The sequence below is a fragment of the Anoplophora glabripennis genome, unplaced genomic scaffold (assembly GCF_000390285.2).
Source record: "Anoplophora glabripennis isolate ALB-LARVAE unplaced genomic scaffold, Agla_2.0 scaffold29, whole genome shotgun sequence".
In the NCBI taxonomy this organism is placed as follows: domain Eukaryota; kingdom Metazoa; phylum Arthropoda; class Insecta; order Coleoptera; family Cerambycidae; genus Anoplophora; species Anoplophora glabripennis.
The window spans coordinates 1,224,216-1,245,958 of NW_019416257.1; the positions used below are offsets into that span (position 1 = coordinate 1,224,216).

At 32.5% G+C, this 21,743-nt stretch overlaps 1 protein-coding gene across 1 annotated transcript in view; it reads left to right on the forward strand.

Moving 5' to 3' along the window:
* Nucleotides 1-21,743, forward strand: part of LOC108908517 — a 181,750-nt gene that overhangs the window by 75,100 nt on the left and 84,907 nt on the right. The window contains exons 3-4 of the mRNA XM_023457279.1: nt 1,260-1,405; nt 15,028-15,191. Of these exons, the coding sequence (XP_023313047.1) occupies nt 1,260-1,405; nt 15,028-15,191 (310 nt within the window). The remainder of the gene's footprint in view (nt 1-1,259; nt 1,406-15,027; nt 15,192-21,743) is intronic.

Consider the following 21,743-nt stretch of genomic DNA (forward strand, 5'->3'; position numbering starts at 1 on the left):
AGCTTACAAAATGTTTTGAATACTGTCAGTCAGTGGTGCAGTGAAAATTTTTTGAGTCTCAATATATCTAAGTGTAAACTACTTTCATTTCATATGAAACATAATCCGATAGTATACAATTATTCTCTAAATGGTAGCACTTTGGAAAGAACTGATAGGTTCAGAGATTTAGGCGTGATTTTTGACCCAAGATTAAATTTTTCTGAACATATTGCACAGGTTGTCGCATCAGCATCCAAAACATTAGGTTATTTTATTAGAAATTGGAATTGTTTCACTGATGTAAGTACTTTAAAAACATTGTATGCCTCATTTATAAGAAGTAAATTGGAATATTGTGCTCTCATATGGTCGCCATTTTATCAGAATGCAGCTTGCCGTATTGAGTCGGTGCAACGCAAGTGTCTGAAATATATGTTTTTTAAATGTAATGGTTATTATCCCGAGAGAGGTTTTGACTATAATCTTTTTCTTACTACATTTAGCATAGACTCACTGCATACAAGACGCAATTTTGCTGCTCTAAAATTTTTGTATAAACTACTGCATGATGAAATTGATTGTCCACAATTAGTAGAGCAGATTTTGTATCTTATTCCAAGGCAAGAATCTCGTCAACAGCGTATGTTCCATATTGGCCTATGTAGGAGCAATGTATTACTTAGATCACCGATTTTCAATATGTCCAATTTATTTAACCAGATTTGTTCTTTATGCGATATTCATCGTGATAGTATTGGACATATTTTGTCAATTTATAAGGAATCTGTTGCCTTGTCTGGGTAATACCATTGTGTTAGTTTTACTTATGTTTGTATATATTTCTATTTTCTTATAGCGTTATATCGCACACTAATTTAGTGCATATGTTCGTGCATATTTGTTTGTATTTTTATGTATTTTAAATTTTCTGTAATTGGGTGTTTAACCTGTTGAAAATAAACGTATTATTATTATTATTATTATAATTATTATTATTATTATTAAAAAGTTAAATTTATGTATTTTCAAGCAAAAAATTTTTATGAAGAGTAACTCGTCAAAAAAAAATCAAAAATAAAAAAGTTACGATTTAAGCAGCTTACAGCGTATGTAGGACACGCGACTTTATACAACTACATCGCTTTGGAAATCTGTAAAAATTATTTCTTGTAGTCAATCTCCCCTACTGTCGCAATCCTCCCCGCTTCACCCTACGTAGCAAATGAATGAGTAGCGTTAGGTGTGACTAGTGTAGCTCCAATGAACCAGGTTGTTAGTTACAGAGTGGTGGCGGTGGTGGCTGGAAACTCGGACGCTGTGACGTTGAGCGGCCTCAAGGCCGACACCCAGTACCAGGTGACCGTTGCTGCCGTCTGGGCCGGCAAGAAGTACAGGAGCAGGCCCATTGTCTTCCGCACCCTGGGTAAGATGCATGTATAGCTGTTGTTGTGGAAATTGCCAATGTTTCTTTTGTATAACCACAACTAATGACACTCTGCTTACCTTACATCTTTATATACAGAAACAGTGGCAAATTTCAAATCAGATGGTCAAATTTGAACATTTCTGAACTGAAGGTTCTTTTTGAAAAATATGCCTTTATCCAGAACTTTGAAAATATTTTTTTTGTGGATGTTTTAAATTATGTAAGAAACCTAATCCTCAAGCTGTAACCTATGTTGTTATCTTGTTACATTCATACACAAGTACAGGCATTCTGGCAATAGAATGGTCCAAAATGAACATAAACTGACGGTAAGAATATTCCGTGATAAAAAGGTGTGGATCGTGTTGGTGAATCAGATTATGGTTCGTGCCGCAAAAAAACAGTCAGCGTTAATTTTTATAAGCAAAAAACAGGTGAAAAAACAGGTTTTATTAATTTTTAATATAGAACTTCTGCATTTAAAACAATGTAATTTCTACAAGATATCAGCGCTAAAAAGCCCTTTAATTTGAATGGTCGCACGTCAAAATCGAATAAATAGTTATTGAGTTATTGCAAAAAAACCACTAAAATAAGCCATTTGTTAATTATTTAATAGCTTTAACAATTTGCAAAATATCAATGTCTACCATTGTGTAAACTAAGCGTTTCGAAGGGATACAATTACGGTTCAAATTTGGAAGAAAAATATTGAATACTTTTTATGTAATAGCAATTGTTATTAAAAATGGGACTTTTTTAAAAAAATAATTTCTATCGATTGGGGGTGTCGCGCAGCATTCAGCAAGGGCTCGTTCTTTTCGTGAGGTGTTCTAGTTTCATGCAGACCCGTTTACCTGATCATTTTTTCAATTTAAATTGTTTAAATATCGCTCCAAACTAATTGCTATAAATGGCTTAATTAATAAATGGAATAGCTCCCGTTGTAAACGCGATCGTTATTGTTTGGCAATATTTTCTTAAAGCTTGAATTTTTTGACGAATTTACAAAAAAAAAAGAACTTGCTAAGTGCCCTGGGAGCAGAGATAGGATTTAAAAAAAAAAATAAAATAAAAAATTTACCCCCATTTAAGTACAACCATTATTTTTTTATCTATTAGCAGTAGTAAATAATTAATTTGGATCAAAATTAAATTATTGTAAAATAATAATCATGGCAAATATAAGTCGATTATGCAGTAATAGTGGCTACTTTTAAAAATTAAAGAGAACGTTTGAAAATGTTGCAAAATACCCACCGATAATGGAAAGCGTATAAATTGCAGTAGTAAATAATGGTCTTTGCTTTAAATCGTGAAGGTAAAAGTTAATAATTCGACGAGCTACCCCAAATTAAAAAAAAAATGATGAAATTCTAAGCAGTAGTTGCGGAGAAAATGGAAAAAATTTCACTTGGTTTGGATTTGAAGATCCCCCCACCACCGAGCCGCGAGCTCCGGTCCATAGCCGCAATTTCATCTCGCGTTTGGCGGTGGATTCAGGGATGTTGTTTTAATGCTAGTACCATCACGATTTTTTTTAAGAAACTTCAATTCTCCCTTTAAACATTGCTGAAAACGGCACCACAAAAAGTTAATAATTAAAGGCGTGAGATTTTAAAAAAAATCCTATCTCTGCTCCCAGGGCACTTAGCAAGTTCATTTTTTTTTGTAAATTCGTCAAAAAATTCAAGCTTTAAGAAAATATTGCCAAACAATAACGATCGCGTTTACAACGGGAGCTATTCCATTTATTAATTAAGCCATTTATAGCAATTAGTTTGGAGCGATATTTAAACAATTTAAATTGAAAAAATGATCAGGTAAACGGGTCTGCATGAAACTAGAACACTTCACGAAAAGAACGAGCCCTTGCTGAATGCTGCGCGACACCCCCAATCGATAGAAATTATTTTAAAAAAAAAGTCCCATTTTTAATAACAATTGCTATTACATAAAAAGTTTTCAATATTTTTCTTCCAAATTTGAACCGTAATTTTATCCCTTCGAAACGCTTAGTTTACACAATGGTAGAAATTGATATTTTGCAAATTGTTAAAGCTATTAAATAATTAACAAATGGCTTATTTTAGTGTTTTTTTTTCAATAACTCAATAACTATTTATTCGATTTTGACGTGCGACCATTCAAATTAAAGGGCTTTTTAGCGCCGACATCTTGTAGAAATTACATTGTTTTAAATGCAGAAGTTCTATATTAAAAATTAATAAAACCTGTTTTTTCACCGGTTTTTTGCTTATAAAAAATTAACGCTGACTTTTTTTTTGCGGCACGAACCATAATCTGATTCACCAACACGATCCACATTTTTTTATAATGGAATATTCTTACCGTCAGTTTTTGAGGGTGATCCTACTGTAATGCCTGTACTACACAGTGCGTTGTGAGTTACATAAGTTTTTAATGTTGGATACTGAGAACATGGTGCTTTTTACGTCTATTTTCTAACTTCAGGAGGTAATTCTTTTCATAATTTTAGACTAATAAGTCCGTCCCATTAGTCTAAAATCATTGGTGGTTCTAAAACCGCTGGTTTTCGAAATACAGGCTGTTGAAGTATACATAAAAAAAGAACAACCTTGTGACGTTATGAATTATAAAGGGTGTTCCGAAATTAATGTGACACAGAGTAGGGGTAGATTCCTTACATCAAAATAGTGCGATATAGCTAAACTTATCTTAGTTTATTTGTTGATAATAAAAAAGTTACAGGTGTCAAAGTTAAAATTTTTAATTCAACATTCTTAAAATTAGTATAGTTTTCAAATAATTGCTTTGAAACTTTGGATTCAGAGGTTTTCTGGATCCAGGAAAACGAATCAAGACTTAACTGTAAACATTTTATTTTAAAACACCTACAGAAATCCAATGGATTTAAATCTGGGCTTCATGCGGGCCATGGAAGCGTGCTGCCACGACTTATCCACCGTTTGGGAAATCGTGCGTTGATAGTTTGCACATGTACAAAAAAATGGACAAGAGCACAGTCTTGCATGAAGATAATACTCTGTCTCACATTTAATGGTAAATCATCAGGAAGTTCTAGAAAATCATGTAAGAAATGTAAAGATAAACGGCCATTTAGATTATATGGCAATTCAACAGAACCCAACACATTATTTCCAACAATATCACACCAAATGTTTATTTTAAATTCATGTTGAAAATGACGATCAATTAATGTATACGGGTTTTCTTTGTCTCAAACATGTTTATTTCTTACTATGGTAGTTTTAAGTATATAACTATAAAACTTTTATTTTGAAAATTAAATTGCATCCAATGGTAAAACAGTAAATAAATCGAAAACGGTTAAATTTATCGACATAAAACAAATGTATCTTATTTGTGTAAATTAGATAAGAAAATTAATATTATATCTGACTGATCCATTAAAACAGCATATTGCGACGTACTACTAGCACCTGGAGTTGAAGTATCATTGTAAAGAATCCTGTTGGCTATTTCATTTTTATTACTTAAACTGTCAGCAAGATAACTTTCTGCAGTTGTGGCTGATTTCCACCCACCATGTATCTTGATTGCTAATACATCAACTCCTGTATTAGCCAGTAACGTTGCCGATGTTCTTCCGAATAAATGGCCTGTATATGTTTCAGGATGTTCTAGTTTCAAAAACTGTACAATCTTATTAGAAATCATAGAAAGAGTATTCTTGCCGACTGGTTGCTTGTAACATCTACCTGCTTGATAGCGCATAAAAAAACGTGAAAGACCCCGCACAAAATGAATGGAAATTGGGTCCCTCTAGATTTGGCTGAAATTGTGGTATGTTACAGTTCTCGACATTCTGATTAAAAGTTTTCATAGGCCCAAAGTGATCCTATGGATAGTTTCAGAGATATATAGAAGGGAAAGTGTGTGATATTGACTATGGGCCTAAGTAACCGTCGATTTTCGGACTCTTGAAGTAATGTGTGCAGATGTATGTATGTATGTATGTATGTATGTAGATGTACTGTCAATCAATGATTCAACCTAAAAATGACGGTCTATAGACTTCGATAGCATTAGATCGAGATAAATGAACCCCATTCATACAAGTCGTGTCAAGGGCCCAACAAGCATATGTGTTGAAAAAGTTCTCCTTTATGGTGTAAATAACTATTTCTATTAAATCTTTCGTACACACACTGAGAAAAAAATGATTAATTTTTATCAACCTAGAATACTTTTTGTAGCGACCTCAAGCGTCTACATTCCAGATTCGTTTTCCTGGACTCCCAAATACAAATTTTCAAAGTAATTATTTGAAAACGTTCTAAAAATTTTAAGAATTTTAGATTCAAAATTTTAACTTTGACACCCAAACTTTTTTATTATTCATAAATGAACTAAGATAAGTTTAGTTTTATCGCACTATTTTGAGGTAAGGAATCTACCCTTGCTCTGTGTCCGATTAATTTCGGGGCACCCTGTACATAAACAACACCCTGTATATTTCGCCTCACTAATTTGCGCCTTATACATAACTGCAAATTGACCGCAATCACGTCTCAAATAGGCGGTGAATATTTAACACAAGGCTGGTCTCTAACTGGGACACAGGATAATCAACTTCTCCAACTCCGCAACTTTCTTGTTTGTCCAATCAATTGGTTCTTCGCGTATATATTACGTCTTCAGATACGATTCACCAAACGTTATTTTCACTGTTACTTGAAAAATTTATGTGAAACGTTTTAGTGTAGAAAATATTGTTTTTATCTCACTTTATCTTCAGAAATTAATTCTGTCAGTAGCTCAGAAAAATAATCATATTACGGTTCAAGTAATAATACGTTGCCCCTATAAACAGTCCTTGATTTCTAGATGAATTCTTAATAAATATAAAGTTTGTTAGAGTTTCACTGCCATTACTTGATTGTACGATACCTAAATGAACAAAACAGTTGTATGTTACATTGGCATAACATTAACAGCTGTTAAAATGTATCAAGTAATAATAATAAATATAATACTGGGAATTTTATCACAACTTGACAACAATGTTAGCTGAATCAATTAATTTTAAGACAGCTGACTAAACATGTGCATGTGCCAACTTTTTTTTACTGTAGTTGGTATCAAAAAATTCAAAGATATAATAATAATTGTTTAATTATTGTGAAAAAGTAATAAATTTGCAAAATGGACTTAAATGCAATTAAGTAATTGTTTTTTGAGTAAATGAATAGTAGAAAAAAATAAATTCCCGAGTATAAAAATATTCTTGTAAAGGCTTCAATTTTAGTAGTTTTGAATAGTTTAAAACAAGAATATAACTTCAATCAAATATGAATCTAAAAAATATGTAATAAAAATATATACATAAGATTCACATCGCACAAGTGATCATAACAATTATGTATCAATAAAATAATTTTGGTACTTATGGAAGTTCAAGATAAACCACATATATGCAGGATACCTTAGAATCCAATATTTTCTCATTCGTTGGAAAATACCCAGATTTGTTCTTATTCAAGTCTTCTTTCTGTATCTTCGATGGCATACACAAGGTTCTTCATGCGTCCTCATATACAAAATTCTAATAGATTTAGATCTGGTGTGCGGAATGGCTATTGATGCGAACCGTTTCTGCCCAACCAGCAGCCTCCCAAAATATTATTTATCAACTGGTGCTCCATCATACAAGAACTACATATTTGCTCTAACGTTCAATGGTATATCTTCGAGCTGTCCTGGTACAACGTTCTCTAAAACATTCGAATACTTATGCCTTTTCTATCAATCTGCCTCACAAGACAAAAGGTTCTATTAGACTGACTTATATGATCCCACACCAAAATTTATGATAAAAATTTAATCGTGTATATGTGGATTTTCTTCCGCACCGTTATGTCATGAAAAAACACCATTTCTAGTAAAAGATTCCTCATCTGTTGTCAAAATCTTTGAAACCAAATGGTGTTGGGATCAAATTTAGTTACAAACCATCTGCATAAATTTAATGGAGGTCCGAAATCGCTATATTTGAAGGGACTTGGAGAAGATTCAGTGAAATAGTCCAACTTCTCGAACTATTGCTTCTGTTGCTACGTCTCGAATCCCTTTCGACAATGTCTAAATATATCAACACGCTGTCACACCAACTGATCGTTGCTGACAGCTTATCACTGTCATTCCGTCGCACTGTTGTCAAATTGCGGACATCAATTATTTTATTAAAACTAAACATAAAAAATTCAAAGAAGTTCTTTTCACGAAACTGATTGGATTTAGAACCCATGTCATATAATGTTATTTTGTTTGTTTTGATGTATACTGTTACCTATTAAAATTATTGCAGTCAAACTTTAAAATTGTATCCTCCAAATTAATATGAATACACATATTTTAGAATTTTTTAAATTACTATTTAATGTTAAGCCCACAGCTGATAACCATTAATTTGGAAAACAGTAAAAACAACAGAAATTCAACCACAATGGAATATGGAATATCATTCACACTGACAGCGACAGACGGTGCTACGTTTCTAGATTTTTTTTTGTAATAAAGAAGAAATATAGAACTGGTTTATATTACAGAGTATTCGATATTTCGAAGGTAGCGAGTTCACCTTTGTAGCAAATTAAAGTTGTATCGAATTGGAGCAAAATCTGTTTGGCAAACACAAATAATCATCAAAGAGAAGGATCGTCAAAGGCAGACACTGCTTTCGCTGGTGTGTTCCAATGAAGGAGAACTGAAACTGGAAAAAAACTTGTCGCAAAGCTTTGTAGTTTTAAAAATGTGGTGGTAGGAACGAGGCAGACATATATGAAAGTGGTCTTAATTCCATTAATGGCACAAAAAATTTGGTCTAATTTAATTCACCTCGTGAAGATGTTCTGAACAGATATTTACATTAGTGGATTAAATATGTTAAACTTTATTAGTACCTATTGATTAGTGTTCTTCGATTTTTAGTAGATAAATTTTGAGATTTCGCCCTGCAAATTTCTTGGTCTTCTTTAATGCTGTTAAATTATGTCATAGTTAATTATTGTTTTCAAGTGTTTCTTAATTAAAATGTACTTTATTTCATCTTTAGGCCAATAGAATGCGAACAAATTCGACTTGTCTGTAAATGTATTAGCTTTGAGATTACATATTTGTTCCTTTAAAAAAAATTGAAGTGGCCTAAATCATGATTTATCTTTACGTGAATCACCGCTTGTAGAGCCACATCATTTTTTACAATCTGAAATATCACGCTTAAGTTTACAGAAGTATTATGTAAACCAAGCGCGAGAAGTAAACGATTTATTATCCTGAAATATTACATTTCTAGGCTCATAAAACAAGGTAAAATATAACAGGTCTTTTGTGTTCGCTAGAAAAACATAAATCATTATCGAACCTACAAATATATATCCCAGCTCTCAATATTTCCAAATGTATTTGCTAGACGTAAATTGATCTGTTTTCAATACAAGAAAAAATGACTAGTATGTGTGTAAAATTAATAATCTGAGTTTCCTTCTAGGTTTTATTCTCACAAAGAGTTAATACTATGATACTGGATTAACTAACTATATTCGTTAACAATGTTTACGAACAAAGTTAGAAAATTTCAAATTTTTGCTGATAATTGATAATAACATTTACAACCTAATAAACCTGTTCGCAAATGAAATTCAGATTGTTCCGGTTCCACATTGTTCCGAACAATATTAATTAACTATGTTCGCTAACAAACAATTAAAGAAATTTGAATTTTTAAACCATCATACTAATATTTGCTTTTTAACAACACCGTTTGCTAACAATATTCAGTGTTGTTCAATGTCTAGACAGAGTGCTATGTTCGCTAATAATGTTTAGAGTAAGATTTGCAACCTGATTACATTGTTCGTAAACGAAATTCACTTTACTCCGTATCCACACTGATACGAACAATATTAACTAATTCTATTCGCTAACAGTGTTCACAAAGCAACATAACATTAGCAAAGCCTGAATTTTCACTGGCAGTTGCAATACTGTTCGCTAAGAAATTCAATGTTTTTCAAAGTATGTCACAAATAGCCATCGATGTTTGAGTTTAGAGAATTCTTTGATATGTGCGCAAAGTTTGCGATGATACACACGAATTTAGCTAGCACAGCTCTCCGTCTGGCTAAATATAACATATATAAAGATAAGGAACCTATCATAGCTCTCTCTGAATAACGTGAGTAACGAACAAAGCATATCTAGCTAACTCTGTGGTTTTATTCAACATGTATAGCGCACACAGCGAATATAATTAGTATAGCTATCTTTGTGGCTGTATTTAACATTAGTGACGGACAAAGCGAACATAGCTGTCGGTGTGGCTGTATTTAACATGTATGACGATCAAAGCGAGAATAGGTAGCATAGTTATCTGTGTGGCTGTATTTAATGGTATAACGACCAAAGCGAACATAGCTGTATTTAATGTTTGACCGATAAAGCGAATATATCTAGCATAGCTGTGTATACAGTATACTGTGTTTACAGTATTACGAATAAAGCGAATATAGCTATATGTGTGGTTGTATTTAACATGTATGAGGAACAAAGCGAGTATAGCTAGCGTAGCTATACGTGTGGCTGTATTTAATGGTATAACGAACAAAACGAACATGGCTGTATTTAACATTTGTGACGGAGAAAGCGAGTAGCATAGCTGTAAAGTAAACAGTAAAACGAACAAAGCGAACATAACTGTCGGTGTGGCTGTATCTAATATGTATGACAAACAAAGCGAGTATAGCTTGCATAGCTATCTGTGTGGCTGTTTTTAATAATATAGCTAACAAACCGAACATAGCTCTCTATGTGGTTGTATTTAACAGTATCACGAACAAAGCGAATATAGCTCTTTGTGTGACCACATTTAACATGTATGATAATCGAGCATAGGCAGTCTAGCGTTTTGTGTGACCCCATTATTACAACTGTATGCAATTACATTATTAATACTTAAATTCGATTTTCAAACAATCGTTTGCTTTTTCTCCAAAGATCAAAAGTAAATTTAATAACAAGGGGTTAGCTGTGACCCTTTACTACACCCTACTGCAGAACTCCTCAGTGTTACCCGGTGACTATACTGAGGTGACAGATATCCAATAAAAATAAAGTTCTTAGTAGGAGTACATTGTTTACTTTTTTAATTTACGACTAATAAAAAAAAAGAAACACGTACGGTACAAACTGACAGGTATCCAAGCCAATTGTCGTAAAAACCGTAACGTCGCGTTTCTGAATTCGTTGAGATCTTTTACGTGTCTGGCGATTACTCGTAAAAGCTTCTATTGAAAGGCCTCTGGGATTTTTAATACTGACACCAAGAGGAAGGCCGAAAACTGATAAAATATTCAGTTGCCGGAAACTTCACATCTAGTTGTCCGAAAAGTTTTGGAAAGTGAACTAATTACTTTATCTAATAGAACAAGTAATGTATCAGTCTTCAGTTTACGGGGTGTAAGTTTGAATGGGGGTTGTATTTATACGGAGGTTACTTTTAGCCTGTAGGAACGGATATCATAAGCTTGTTATTTCAAATTCCGTTGTAAAAACTGTTTTTTTTATAACGCTGTTTGTAACTTGTTCAGAATTAAAACCTATTTCCGAATTCCAAATTTTGAAGTTCATTCTAATTTGATTTTTTCAATTTCTTCATCCAACATTAGCGTATTATTTTTGTTCAAAGTTCCCATAATCTCTAAAATATTGAACCAACCTTATAAACATTTTCCTATTTGGTACCTATCATTCGGTATAATCCATCTGATATCGTATTTCTGCAACAACATCGTTTTCTCCTGACAAAAATAGACTCGAACCATATCTATTTCTTGATTCGTGTACATGCATTTTTGTAATATCACACAGAAACTTGTCTACTTTATGTAATGACTGTAGTATAATTCAGCAAAACAAGATCAGTTTAGTATTTTCATTTTTTATTATGTTCTTTTTTTTTAAATAACCAAAATAATTATTTTAAAATAGAAAGTATGTTTTTTAATCTGTCAATTATGTTTGCAGCAAAATTGTTAAATAAACGAAATTTAAAATTGTAATTGCACTGTTTTGACATCAAACAAATATGGTGATATTAAAATAAAAAGTCGCTAAGTCGTACAAAAGCCATATGTTTTTACTAATTATTTTCCATTGACTTTGTAACAGTTGATTTAAGAAGGTAATAACTGGCAATGCTGAAAAGTGATGATACAACCAACTAGGGTAATTCCGGGTCGGCATAAACAAGAATTTAGGTGTAGTTTAAAAATCAAACTATAACTCGCCCCTTTATTTGATTTAAAAAATAAAAATAATTTCTAGGGAACGCGAACTATAAGTACTATAACCCATAAAAAACTCATCCCCATTTAAAGCTTAACCCTGTATATAATTGAGTACTAGTTTTCTCTCAATAAATCTAAGTTAAGAGTTAATGCAAAATTAAGATCAAAGTATATCTACATATTCAGCTACACCACAAGCTGTTTTTTTTCTGCTTTTTCAGCTGTTTATGTTTATCGTAATTTATTTGACAATAGAATTTAATGATTTTAAATATTTTTAAAAAGGTATGGTAATAAATAGAAATCACGTAGCTCCCTTATAAATACAGGGTGTCTCACGATGACGGCCCATTAAAATTATTTCAGAGACTACTTCGATTTGAATTTTTAAAATTTTGGATAAGAGGGTTTTTGGGCATGCCCTTCTCAACTAAAATAATGGCGTCCACGTACCACTTCCGGTTATACCGGAAGTCGCCATCAACTTGCTTATTTTAAATGGAACACCCTATATATTACTGCAATTTTGGATTCTACGTGTTATTTTAAGTGAACTTTTATGAAATTTTCCTATTCTTAAAATTAACCGTTTTCGAGATATTTAACTTTTTTCAAAAAAATGGAGAGAAACAGTGACTAGCTTCAAACTATGTGTATTTTATAGTAAGAAATATAAAGCAACAATATTTATAGGGGGATAGCTTGACCTCTAAGCTTCTCATCCATACTTTCAAAGTGGTTTAATTGCATACAGGGTGCTAGAAATTTAATGCCGAGTTTAGTTAACTTCAAACTTTCATAAGTCGGTTTTTTAGATGGAACACCCTGTATGTTTTTCTATATTCGGATACACAATTCCCTATACTTATCTCTTCTAGTTTTTAAGTTATCTACTATTTTTTGTGTAATCACCTAAAATCATGTAATTTCTTGCGAGGATAGCTGTGGAATTTTTAGCAAAACTTCAAAACAAACAACTAAACTGTCAATTTGTTGTTAGTCTCTTGCAGTGACAGTTTAATTTAGTGTTTATAAGAAATGGAAAACAATACATATTCAAATGCTGATATTTTAAATTTATTATTCATTCACGGACGTTGCAATGGGATTATAAGCAGAACATGTACAGTTTTTAATGAGACATATCCAAATTTGCCACCAATGAGCAGAAAAAAGTTAAGAAGAATTTTAGCAAATCAACTAGAGTATGGTCGAATTTGTGCAGAAAGAATTTTACCAAAACCAATAACTTCAAATGAAGATAATGTAATAAATGTGCTAGCCTATTTTAATGTTCATCCAGAATCCTCAACTCGTGCCGCAGAGTATGATTTAGGCATTTCACGAGCGTCCATTCACAGGATGCTAAGAACTAATGATATGCATCCATACAAATTTAAGCTACTTTCTGCTCTTCATCCGGGTGACGCCGTGCAACGTGTACAATTTTGTGAAACGATGTTAGTGCGATACCAAGAAGATCCACAATTTTTGCAACATATTATATGGACAGACGAGTCAAAATTTACGAGAGAAGGTATTTTTAATAGACATAATACTCATTTGTGGTCATCTGAAAATCCTCATGTTATCCGGGAAAGAAACTTTCAAAATAAATTTAGCGTAAATGTTTTTTGTCAAATTTCTTACCATATCTACGAAGAAAATTTAAATGCCGACAGATCTCAATATTTTGCAAACGGTTGTGGCAGATTTTCTAGGATGATATGCCTTTAGACCAACTAAGGAAGTGTTGGTAACAATTAGACGGGGCTCCACCTCACTGTCATAATCAAATCGATCAACAGCTGACTGAAATGTTTGAAGATAGATGGATGAGACGCCTAGGACCGTGGAATTGGCCAGTGAAGTCTCCTGACCTCACTCCAATAGATTTTTATGTTTGGGGAGTAATAAACCAAAAAGTTTATTCTACACCCGTTGCTTGAAAAGAGGATTTGATTCCTCGAATACGAAGAGCGTTCCATGAATTGCCTGCAGCTGAAATAGCAAATGCGGAGACTGATGGTGTTATCTCTAGAATCCACAAGTGCTTAGCTGTTAATGGGGGTCACATTGAACACTTATGACTTTTTAAGTCACTTTTTTATCTTAGTACATTATTATTATCAACATATATAATTAAAATTGTGTATTACTATGTATGAAGTTGTTTTTTAGAATTCTTCTTAACTTTATTCTGCTGATTGGTGGGAAATTGGGATATGTCTCATTAAAAACTGTAAATGTTCTGCTTAGAATACCATTGCAACGTCTGTGAATAAATAATAATAAATAACTGGTGACAATTTTATTGTTTGTTTTGCTAAAAATTCCACAGCTATCCCCGCAAGAAATTACATGATTTTAGGTGATTACACAAAAAATAGTAGATAACTTAAAAACTAGAAGAGATAGGTATAGGGAACCCTGATACCGTTTGAAAGAGAATAAAATTGTGTACCAGAATATATAAAAACATAGATGGTGTTCCATCTAAAAAAACCGTTTTATGAAGGTTAGAAATTAGCTAAACTCGGCATTAAATTTCTAGCACCCTGTATACAATTAAGCCACTTTGAAAGTATGGATGGGAAGCTTAGGGGTCTAGCTATCCCCCCTATAAATATTGTTGCTTTATCTTTCTTACTATAAAATACACATGGTTTGAAGCTAGTCACTGTTTCTCTCCATTTTTTTGAAAAAAATTAAATATCTCGAAAACGGTTAATTTTAGGAATAGGGAATAAGGAATATATAGGGTGTTCCATTTAAAATAAGCAAGTCGATGGCGACTTCCGGTATAACCGGAAGGGGTACGTCGACGTCATTATTTTAGTTGAGAAGGGCATGCCCGAAAACCCGGTATCCCAAATTTTCAAAATTCAAATCGAAGTAGTCTGAAATAATTCTAATGTGCCGTCACCGTGAGACACCCTGTATAACATTTCTTTTTATTTTGACAATTTCTTTACCCACTCCCGACTCCCACTGTTAGTCGGACATGCCTTTATTATTATAGAGTCAAAGTTAACGTAACGGTGACTGATTATTCTACATCGATACGCCTGTATGTCCTAGAACCCCCAAACGAGCTTTATCCACCACTTCCACCTTCTAAAAAGTGATTTAGCCATTTATCCAGTGATGTGTATCGGCGGGCGCGCACCCATTTTTTGCCGATCCTCGCGCCAACCGCTGACATTCCCGTCGATTCACCGCCACCGGCACCGAAATTAGTAACTCACGATTGCACTCCGTCTCGGCGTGGTCTCGATGTTGTGTTGTGTGCTTAGTCGTGCTAAGGACCGATGTGCGAACTGTGCGTAGAACTTATGTGTGTTCCAGAGCCGCCTCGGTCGTCCCCCCAGCAGGACCCCATGGCCGCCTTCTCCACGGAGGCCTCCACCACCAGGGAGAAGGAGCTCCTGCCCAACGACATGGTGGAGTACCCGCAGACCAGCTCGACGGTGAGTAAAAGGGTGTGAAACTCTTTCGCTATTCGGAAATTATTAGATTTTTCATTATTCCATAATCTACTCTGTCCAGATTGTTTACAACAAAAAAGGAGTAACTTTATATTGAAATTATTACGTAAGCAATAATTCACATTTTCAAGAAAAATTAATTGCTACTCTTGTTCCTACTTTGGGCAAATAGATTAAGAAATAGAGGTGAAAAATCATCGAGAGATCATGAAAATTACTGGGCGTGATTTTATTATTGGAAAGTCTTAGGAATGACAATACAAGAGGCGTCTCATCAAACGTGTCATGAAAAAAATATAGCGTCTTTGTTTTTTATCAATAAATAGGTCAAAAATTCATAATTTTTCGTTCTACGCGTTACTGTAAAAAAACTATTATTCTTGCAAAAAGTGTTCAACAGACGATTTGATCTAGAGAAACTCATCTTTAAAATGAGACTTTATAATTTAAAATTGCTTTATAAACAAAAAAGCAAAATTAAACGGAAAAAGTGATTTTTCTTTAATTGTTAATAACTTTTAAATAATTAATAAAATCCTACCAAACTTTCCCAAAATATGAGTTTTTATACCCTTAAGAGATGTGCAAAAGATGGGCTCGACCGCTCAAATAGTTTTTGCAAAATTCCATTTTTGCAAAAAGGCCCATTTTCAAATGACTATTCCGGGGACAGGGTTATGACTAAAACATTCTTTTTGGGCTCATTTTCTTCGAAGGGACCCCAAGTATCCTCTAGTTAAAAAAAAATATTTTTTTTTTCAAATTTAGTTGTATGTAATTGTTAGGTATCAAATAAAAGGCACTTTTTTCCCTAATAAACAAATAAAATAACTCCACGATTTTTAACTTTGAGTTGAGGGGATTAAATTAATTTTGCAGGGTTATAATAATATTGACAACATTTTTTTATTGAGAACTAAAACATTTCAAATAAAAAAAAAATGCAAAAAAAAATTGTTTTCAAATAATTCATTTTTAGGGGGGTAGGGGGTGGTTTTACAAGGGTAGAAATCATCCAGAAGTAATTTTTTCGTCGAGCTACCCCAAATTAAAAAAAGAAGGTTCTACGTTCTAACTTACATAGAACCTGAGATATTACAAATTTGACATTGACAGTTTTTTCCTGGTTGAGAGGAAGATCCCCCCACCACCACTCCCTGAAGGGCTACTGCCGCGTACCCTTACTTTGACGGGATGTGGATTGATCAATTATGGGCAAATTCAATTAAAATTAACATGAATGGGCATAAAGTTTTTTTTTGCAAAAATCGATAAATAAATGGAATTTTGCAAAAACCATTTGACCGATCGGGCCCATTTTTTGCACATCTCTTAAGGATATAAAAACTTACATTTGGGGAAAGTTTGGTAAGATTTTATTCATTATTTAAAAAGTTATTAATAATTAAAGAAAAGGCACTTTTTCCGTTTAAGTTTGCAATAAATTTTTTGTTTATAAAGCAATTTTAACTTATAAAGTCTCATTTTAAAGATGAGTTTCTCTAGATCACATCGTCCGTTCAACATTTTTTGTAAGATTATTAGTTTTTTTTACAATAACGCGTAGAACGAAAAATGACGAATTTTTTACCTATTTATTGATAAAAAACAATGCGCTATACTTTTTTTCATGACCCATTTGATGAGACGCCTCTTGTATTATCAATCCCAAGACTTTCCAACAATAAAATCACGCCCAGTAATTAATAAATTTCAAAATGTTTCCTTTCCTGATCTAAAAGATCTAGACAAAGTTCCAATCACTTTAATGTATTATTTAATATTATATTCCTGCATTTTCTATTACTGGATTGTCAAAAAATATTATTAGCCCTTACTCATGTTCCTGGGCCTGCTAATTTATTTATTCCTGCATTTTTTTGTCATTGAATTTCTTCATAATTCTCATCAAATGTACAGAGTGTTTACTAAAGAATGTGCCAGAACTTAAGGCTAGCTTCCTTAGATGAAAATAAGGTGATTTAAATCAACTTACCTTACCACCATTTTTATAGGCCTGAAAAACTATTTTTTTTTCACATGTTTACGATAATTTATTTTTTATTTGTCTAATTTTACTAAAATTTGGATAAGTTGTTTTTTGTGTTATAAACACGAATATCTGCTTGTTTTCTTTGCGATAAATATACAGGGCGTTCTGAGCCCCCTTACCACTACATTGTTTCCTTCAGATTTTTTTTAAGGATCGATATTTTTGGAAAATGATTAGTTATTTTAAAACAGCATTCGATTTGCTTTAAAAAAGTATCCTCGTTGCATGCCACTGAAATAAACAGATATTCGTGTTTATACCTAACACAAAAAAACTTCTTTTCCAAAATCTGAGTAAAATTACCCAAATAATAAATAAATTATCATAAAAAAGTGAAAAAACACTACTTTCTGGGGCCTCTAACTTCTTAAGGAAGCAAGATGGTACTAAGGCGAGTTGATTACCTTATCACCTTATTTCCGTCCAAGGAAGCTAGCCTTAAAGAATGGCCCATTCTTTAGTAAACACCCTGTATATGTACCTACATATTTAATATCCCATTTGTTAAATGTTCATAGTTTACTTTATCGAGATTGTTTCTAATGAAATAAACATATTGCTATACCTACTGAAATTTTCAAGTATAATTAGGTCCAAATCTCGTTCTTAATTGTTTGACTACTATGAACAAGATCCAGAATAAAGTTCTACGCACCATAATAGTTTAATTATTATATTGCTACATTTTTTAACACTAAATTCCATACCCAATTATTGCATTTTTAAAAATTCTCATCAAATGTATGCATACTTGCTTGGTATCCCACATACTAAAATTACATAATTTACTTTATCTAGATTGTTTCAAATGAAATTATTACTGAAATTATTAAGTAAGGAATAATTTAAATTCAACACGGATTAACTCTTATTTTTTACCCTAAGTATGATTGACCATCAAAAGATGAGGAAACAGTTGTAGACACTAATATATTAACTAATACAGGGTGTGGTATTCTATAAGTTCTATTTCAAACATTTTTTCTTATATGAAAGTTACAAGCATTTAAAAAATATAATTTTATATTTCAATCAAAGTAGCCTGATAAATAAAAATGGTGATTGNACTCAAATAAAATAATAACTAAAAAAAAGCGTTTGTAAAACATGCGTTTGCTATTATTCTAACATCACATTTTAAGAATTATTTTTACGTACTTATAAATAAAAGTAAACAATTTTATATGTAGGACTAAGCAAGTAAATGTTATAAGAATATTTACATGTGGAGTTATATATAAAAAAGTTAGTATTTTAGTAGATTTCAGTACCAAAAACATTGAGGGTTTGATCGTTTTTTGCACATGTTTATTCATTTTACTGCGGCGTCTTTTAAAATACTCAGGTGGCATGACATAACATTCCTATTATTTGATAAGCTTTAGATTATTTAGTTATTAAATGTTTGAAATTATTTGTCTTTGCGGAAAACACTATTTAAAGAATATGGGGCCCTTAACCAATAGCTCTCATAGAAGTAAAATCTACTATTCCTAAACAATGTATAATGAAAAGTGATCTGCCAAGAATTAATAAAATTGATACCAGTTGGTATGCTCTAACTTGATAATAATATAATACACATCCTCTTCGCCCACACAAACCTTTAATCTGTAATGTATGCTTAGAACTAATTATGATGTAATAAACGCCGGTAACGAATATTTAAAATACAAATACTAAGGCAAACATTACGTACTTTTTTCGGGTTCTGAAGATAGTACCTTACATGACGTCTACATTACTGACCTAGTTCAAACTTTTCTTCGGAGCTAGTTGTGAATTTAGAGTAATCTATTTTGGTCGCCTAAAGCTAAATCCGAAACAATTGAATAGAAGCATGCTCTTAAAAGTTGCGCTAAGTGCTATTTATAGCGGCAGGAAACATTTATTTGAAATGCTATTGGTTTATAAAGTCCGTTCCGAAAGTATTCAAAAAACAACTCGGGTTTTATAGATTTTCGAGAATAGTATAGTCGTTTAATGATTTTCTCGGTAATATTATTGTTTTTCCGTTTCAGTAACAATATTTATAGTTTATTTATGTCAGCCAGTTGTAAAGTTAAACACATCAATCATTTATATAGACGGTAAAACTGTATTCATTTTGTCCAAATCTAATATGCCCAAATATTATTCTACAGTGTGATTCACAAACGGCGACCAAAATTGAAATCTCGTATTCCTTGGCGAATCTTAAGGGAAATATAAAGTTTTTATCTAGGACGCTTCGTTAAAAATGTACAGGGCCTTAAACTTAAAAAAATATTTTTAATTTTTTTAAATAATTTAACTAGTAAGTGAAATAATTTGAAATGAAAATTCACCAAAGAATTCATCAAATTCACCAAAGAATACCGGATTTCACTTTTGATCACCATTTATGAATCGCCCTGTATAAATAATAAAATCTCAAAACTTCACATATTTTCTACGAAAATTTCTGTATATTGTAGCTTTTGCTATATTATTACTAATTTTTTTCTATAATTTCGTAAATATTTACAACTTGGCCAAACTATGCTCAATAAATTTTATTATAAAGTTGTATTCTTCCAATGGCATATTTCTATTACTTAAAAAACCATATATTTGAAATTTGGGCCATCTGATCCTTTAAATTGAGCCTAATATTAAAATTCTTTGACTTTGGGATTAATCGAAAACGACCGTAATTTAAAAAAAAATAAAATTTTAACGTACAGTATGTTTTTCTTAAAATTTAAATTCTACAAAAAATATCCCCAATTCCAAATTAGTTTTTTTTAATAATGGAGATATGCCATTGGCACAATACGACTGAGACACCTGGTATTATCAAAGCTGTAAAAACAACACACATAAATATAAGAAGAAAGTAGTACAATATTGATATAAAACAAATAATATTCAAATGTATTCAACAAACGAATTTGATCGCATATTACAACAATTTGCAGTTAACAAGTGGCAACAAATTTTGATGTCGTATTGATATCTTCTAGTTTTTGAACCAAATCCAGTTACTGAAGTTACTGTAATTTGTTTTATACAATTACTAACAATCAGAATAGATACAAAGAACAACACGTCTGCAAATGTGACAGAACTAAAGCTAACTAATCTAATATATTAAAGGCGTAAGCCACAAGCGTAAATTTCCACATAGATCTGAATATTGCGCCGAACTACAAACGGATCAGCAAACAGGACTGAGAATGGACTGAAAATAAACCCTCAATTTCGACGAACCGAACAACAAACGAAAACGTTTCAGTAGATTGTCGAAAACAAGCAGGTACGGTACGGATTAGTCATTAGTCGCGAAGAAAAACCCACCAAATAAAGAAGACGATGGCAAACAGATTTTTATACGCAAAATTGTAGCAGTTTTTTTTCACAAATTGGAAGGTTTAATAATACAGTAACTTTTTATTTTGAAATTTTTTTTCAAGCGATTGGTTGTTTCTGCAAATTTATTTGACATTAAATAAAATCCAAACGTTCCATAGTGTTGTAACAAACGTCGGGACGCGTAATAATTTATTTATTAGTTCTTGGAACGGATGGGCCAAAAAGTTAAATATTTCAGTCAACACTAATTATCGAAAGTTAAAGGGGTCTCAAGTAGGTTTAGCGTCGTCCTTCGGAGAAATTTAGCAATAGTTTTTGAACAAGTTCACTTAGACCGTCGGGGCCGTGTGACAGTCATCTGTCGCGTCCGGGAGGCGCCAACCTATGCAGGTACAGAACAAAGAAACCCATATTTTTAATAACGCGCGAAACCACGAGAAGAGCGTAGAGGTTCCAAATTAGAATTAAATCAAATTGTTAAATTAATAATAATTGGAAAGGAAAGTAATAGATCAAACAGCTGTTTTTTAGGCGGATTTTCCAAGCTATTAAGAATATATTACATGAGATTGACTAATCCGTCCCGTATTGCTACACGGAGTCATTAGAGGAACGTTAGGGTTACTTGTAAGTTCAGTTAGTCACAGAATATTTATATAAATGTAAGTCCAGTCAATTAGGTAATTATTAACATAGTATAATTATACCAAAGCGTCCCGATATTCAGGTTCCCGCCAATAAGATAAGAACAGAAACTTCTGGACCCAAGAAATGGACGTGTCGAAGCGAGGTGTCGAATTCAGGAGAGATCCGAAAAACAGGCAGATCTTCCTTGGTTTTCACATTGAGCAATCTACTTAGTTTTAGAATCTCGGGTTGATTTAATAATGGATAAAGTCATTCCAAATTTTGTTATGGATCGTGCATTCCCTGAATCTCGGTACGCTGTCGCGTGTCGATAAATTAATTAATAATGTTGTTCGAGCCCGTTGTGTCATTATTTTGTTTGTTTGCTTTGTTTTTATTGTTATTAAAACCCTCCCTGGAAGTTTTGGTGTTTCTTTCTTGTTCTTCCAACTTAAGTGTCATCCTATACAACCAACCACTGGATTACCTTGTACATGAGCGACATACGGTAAGTGTCTGGT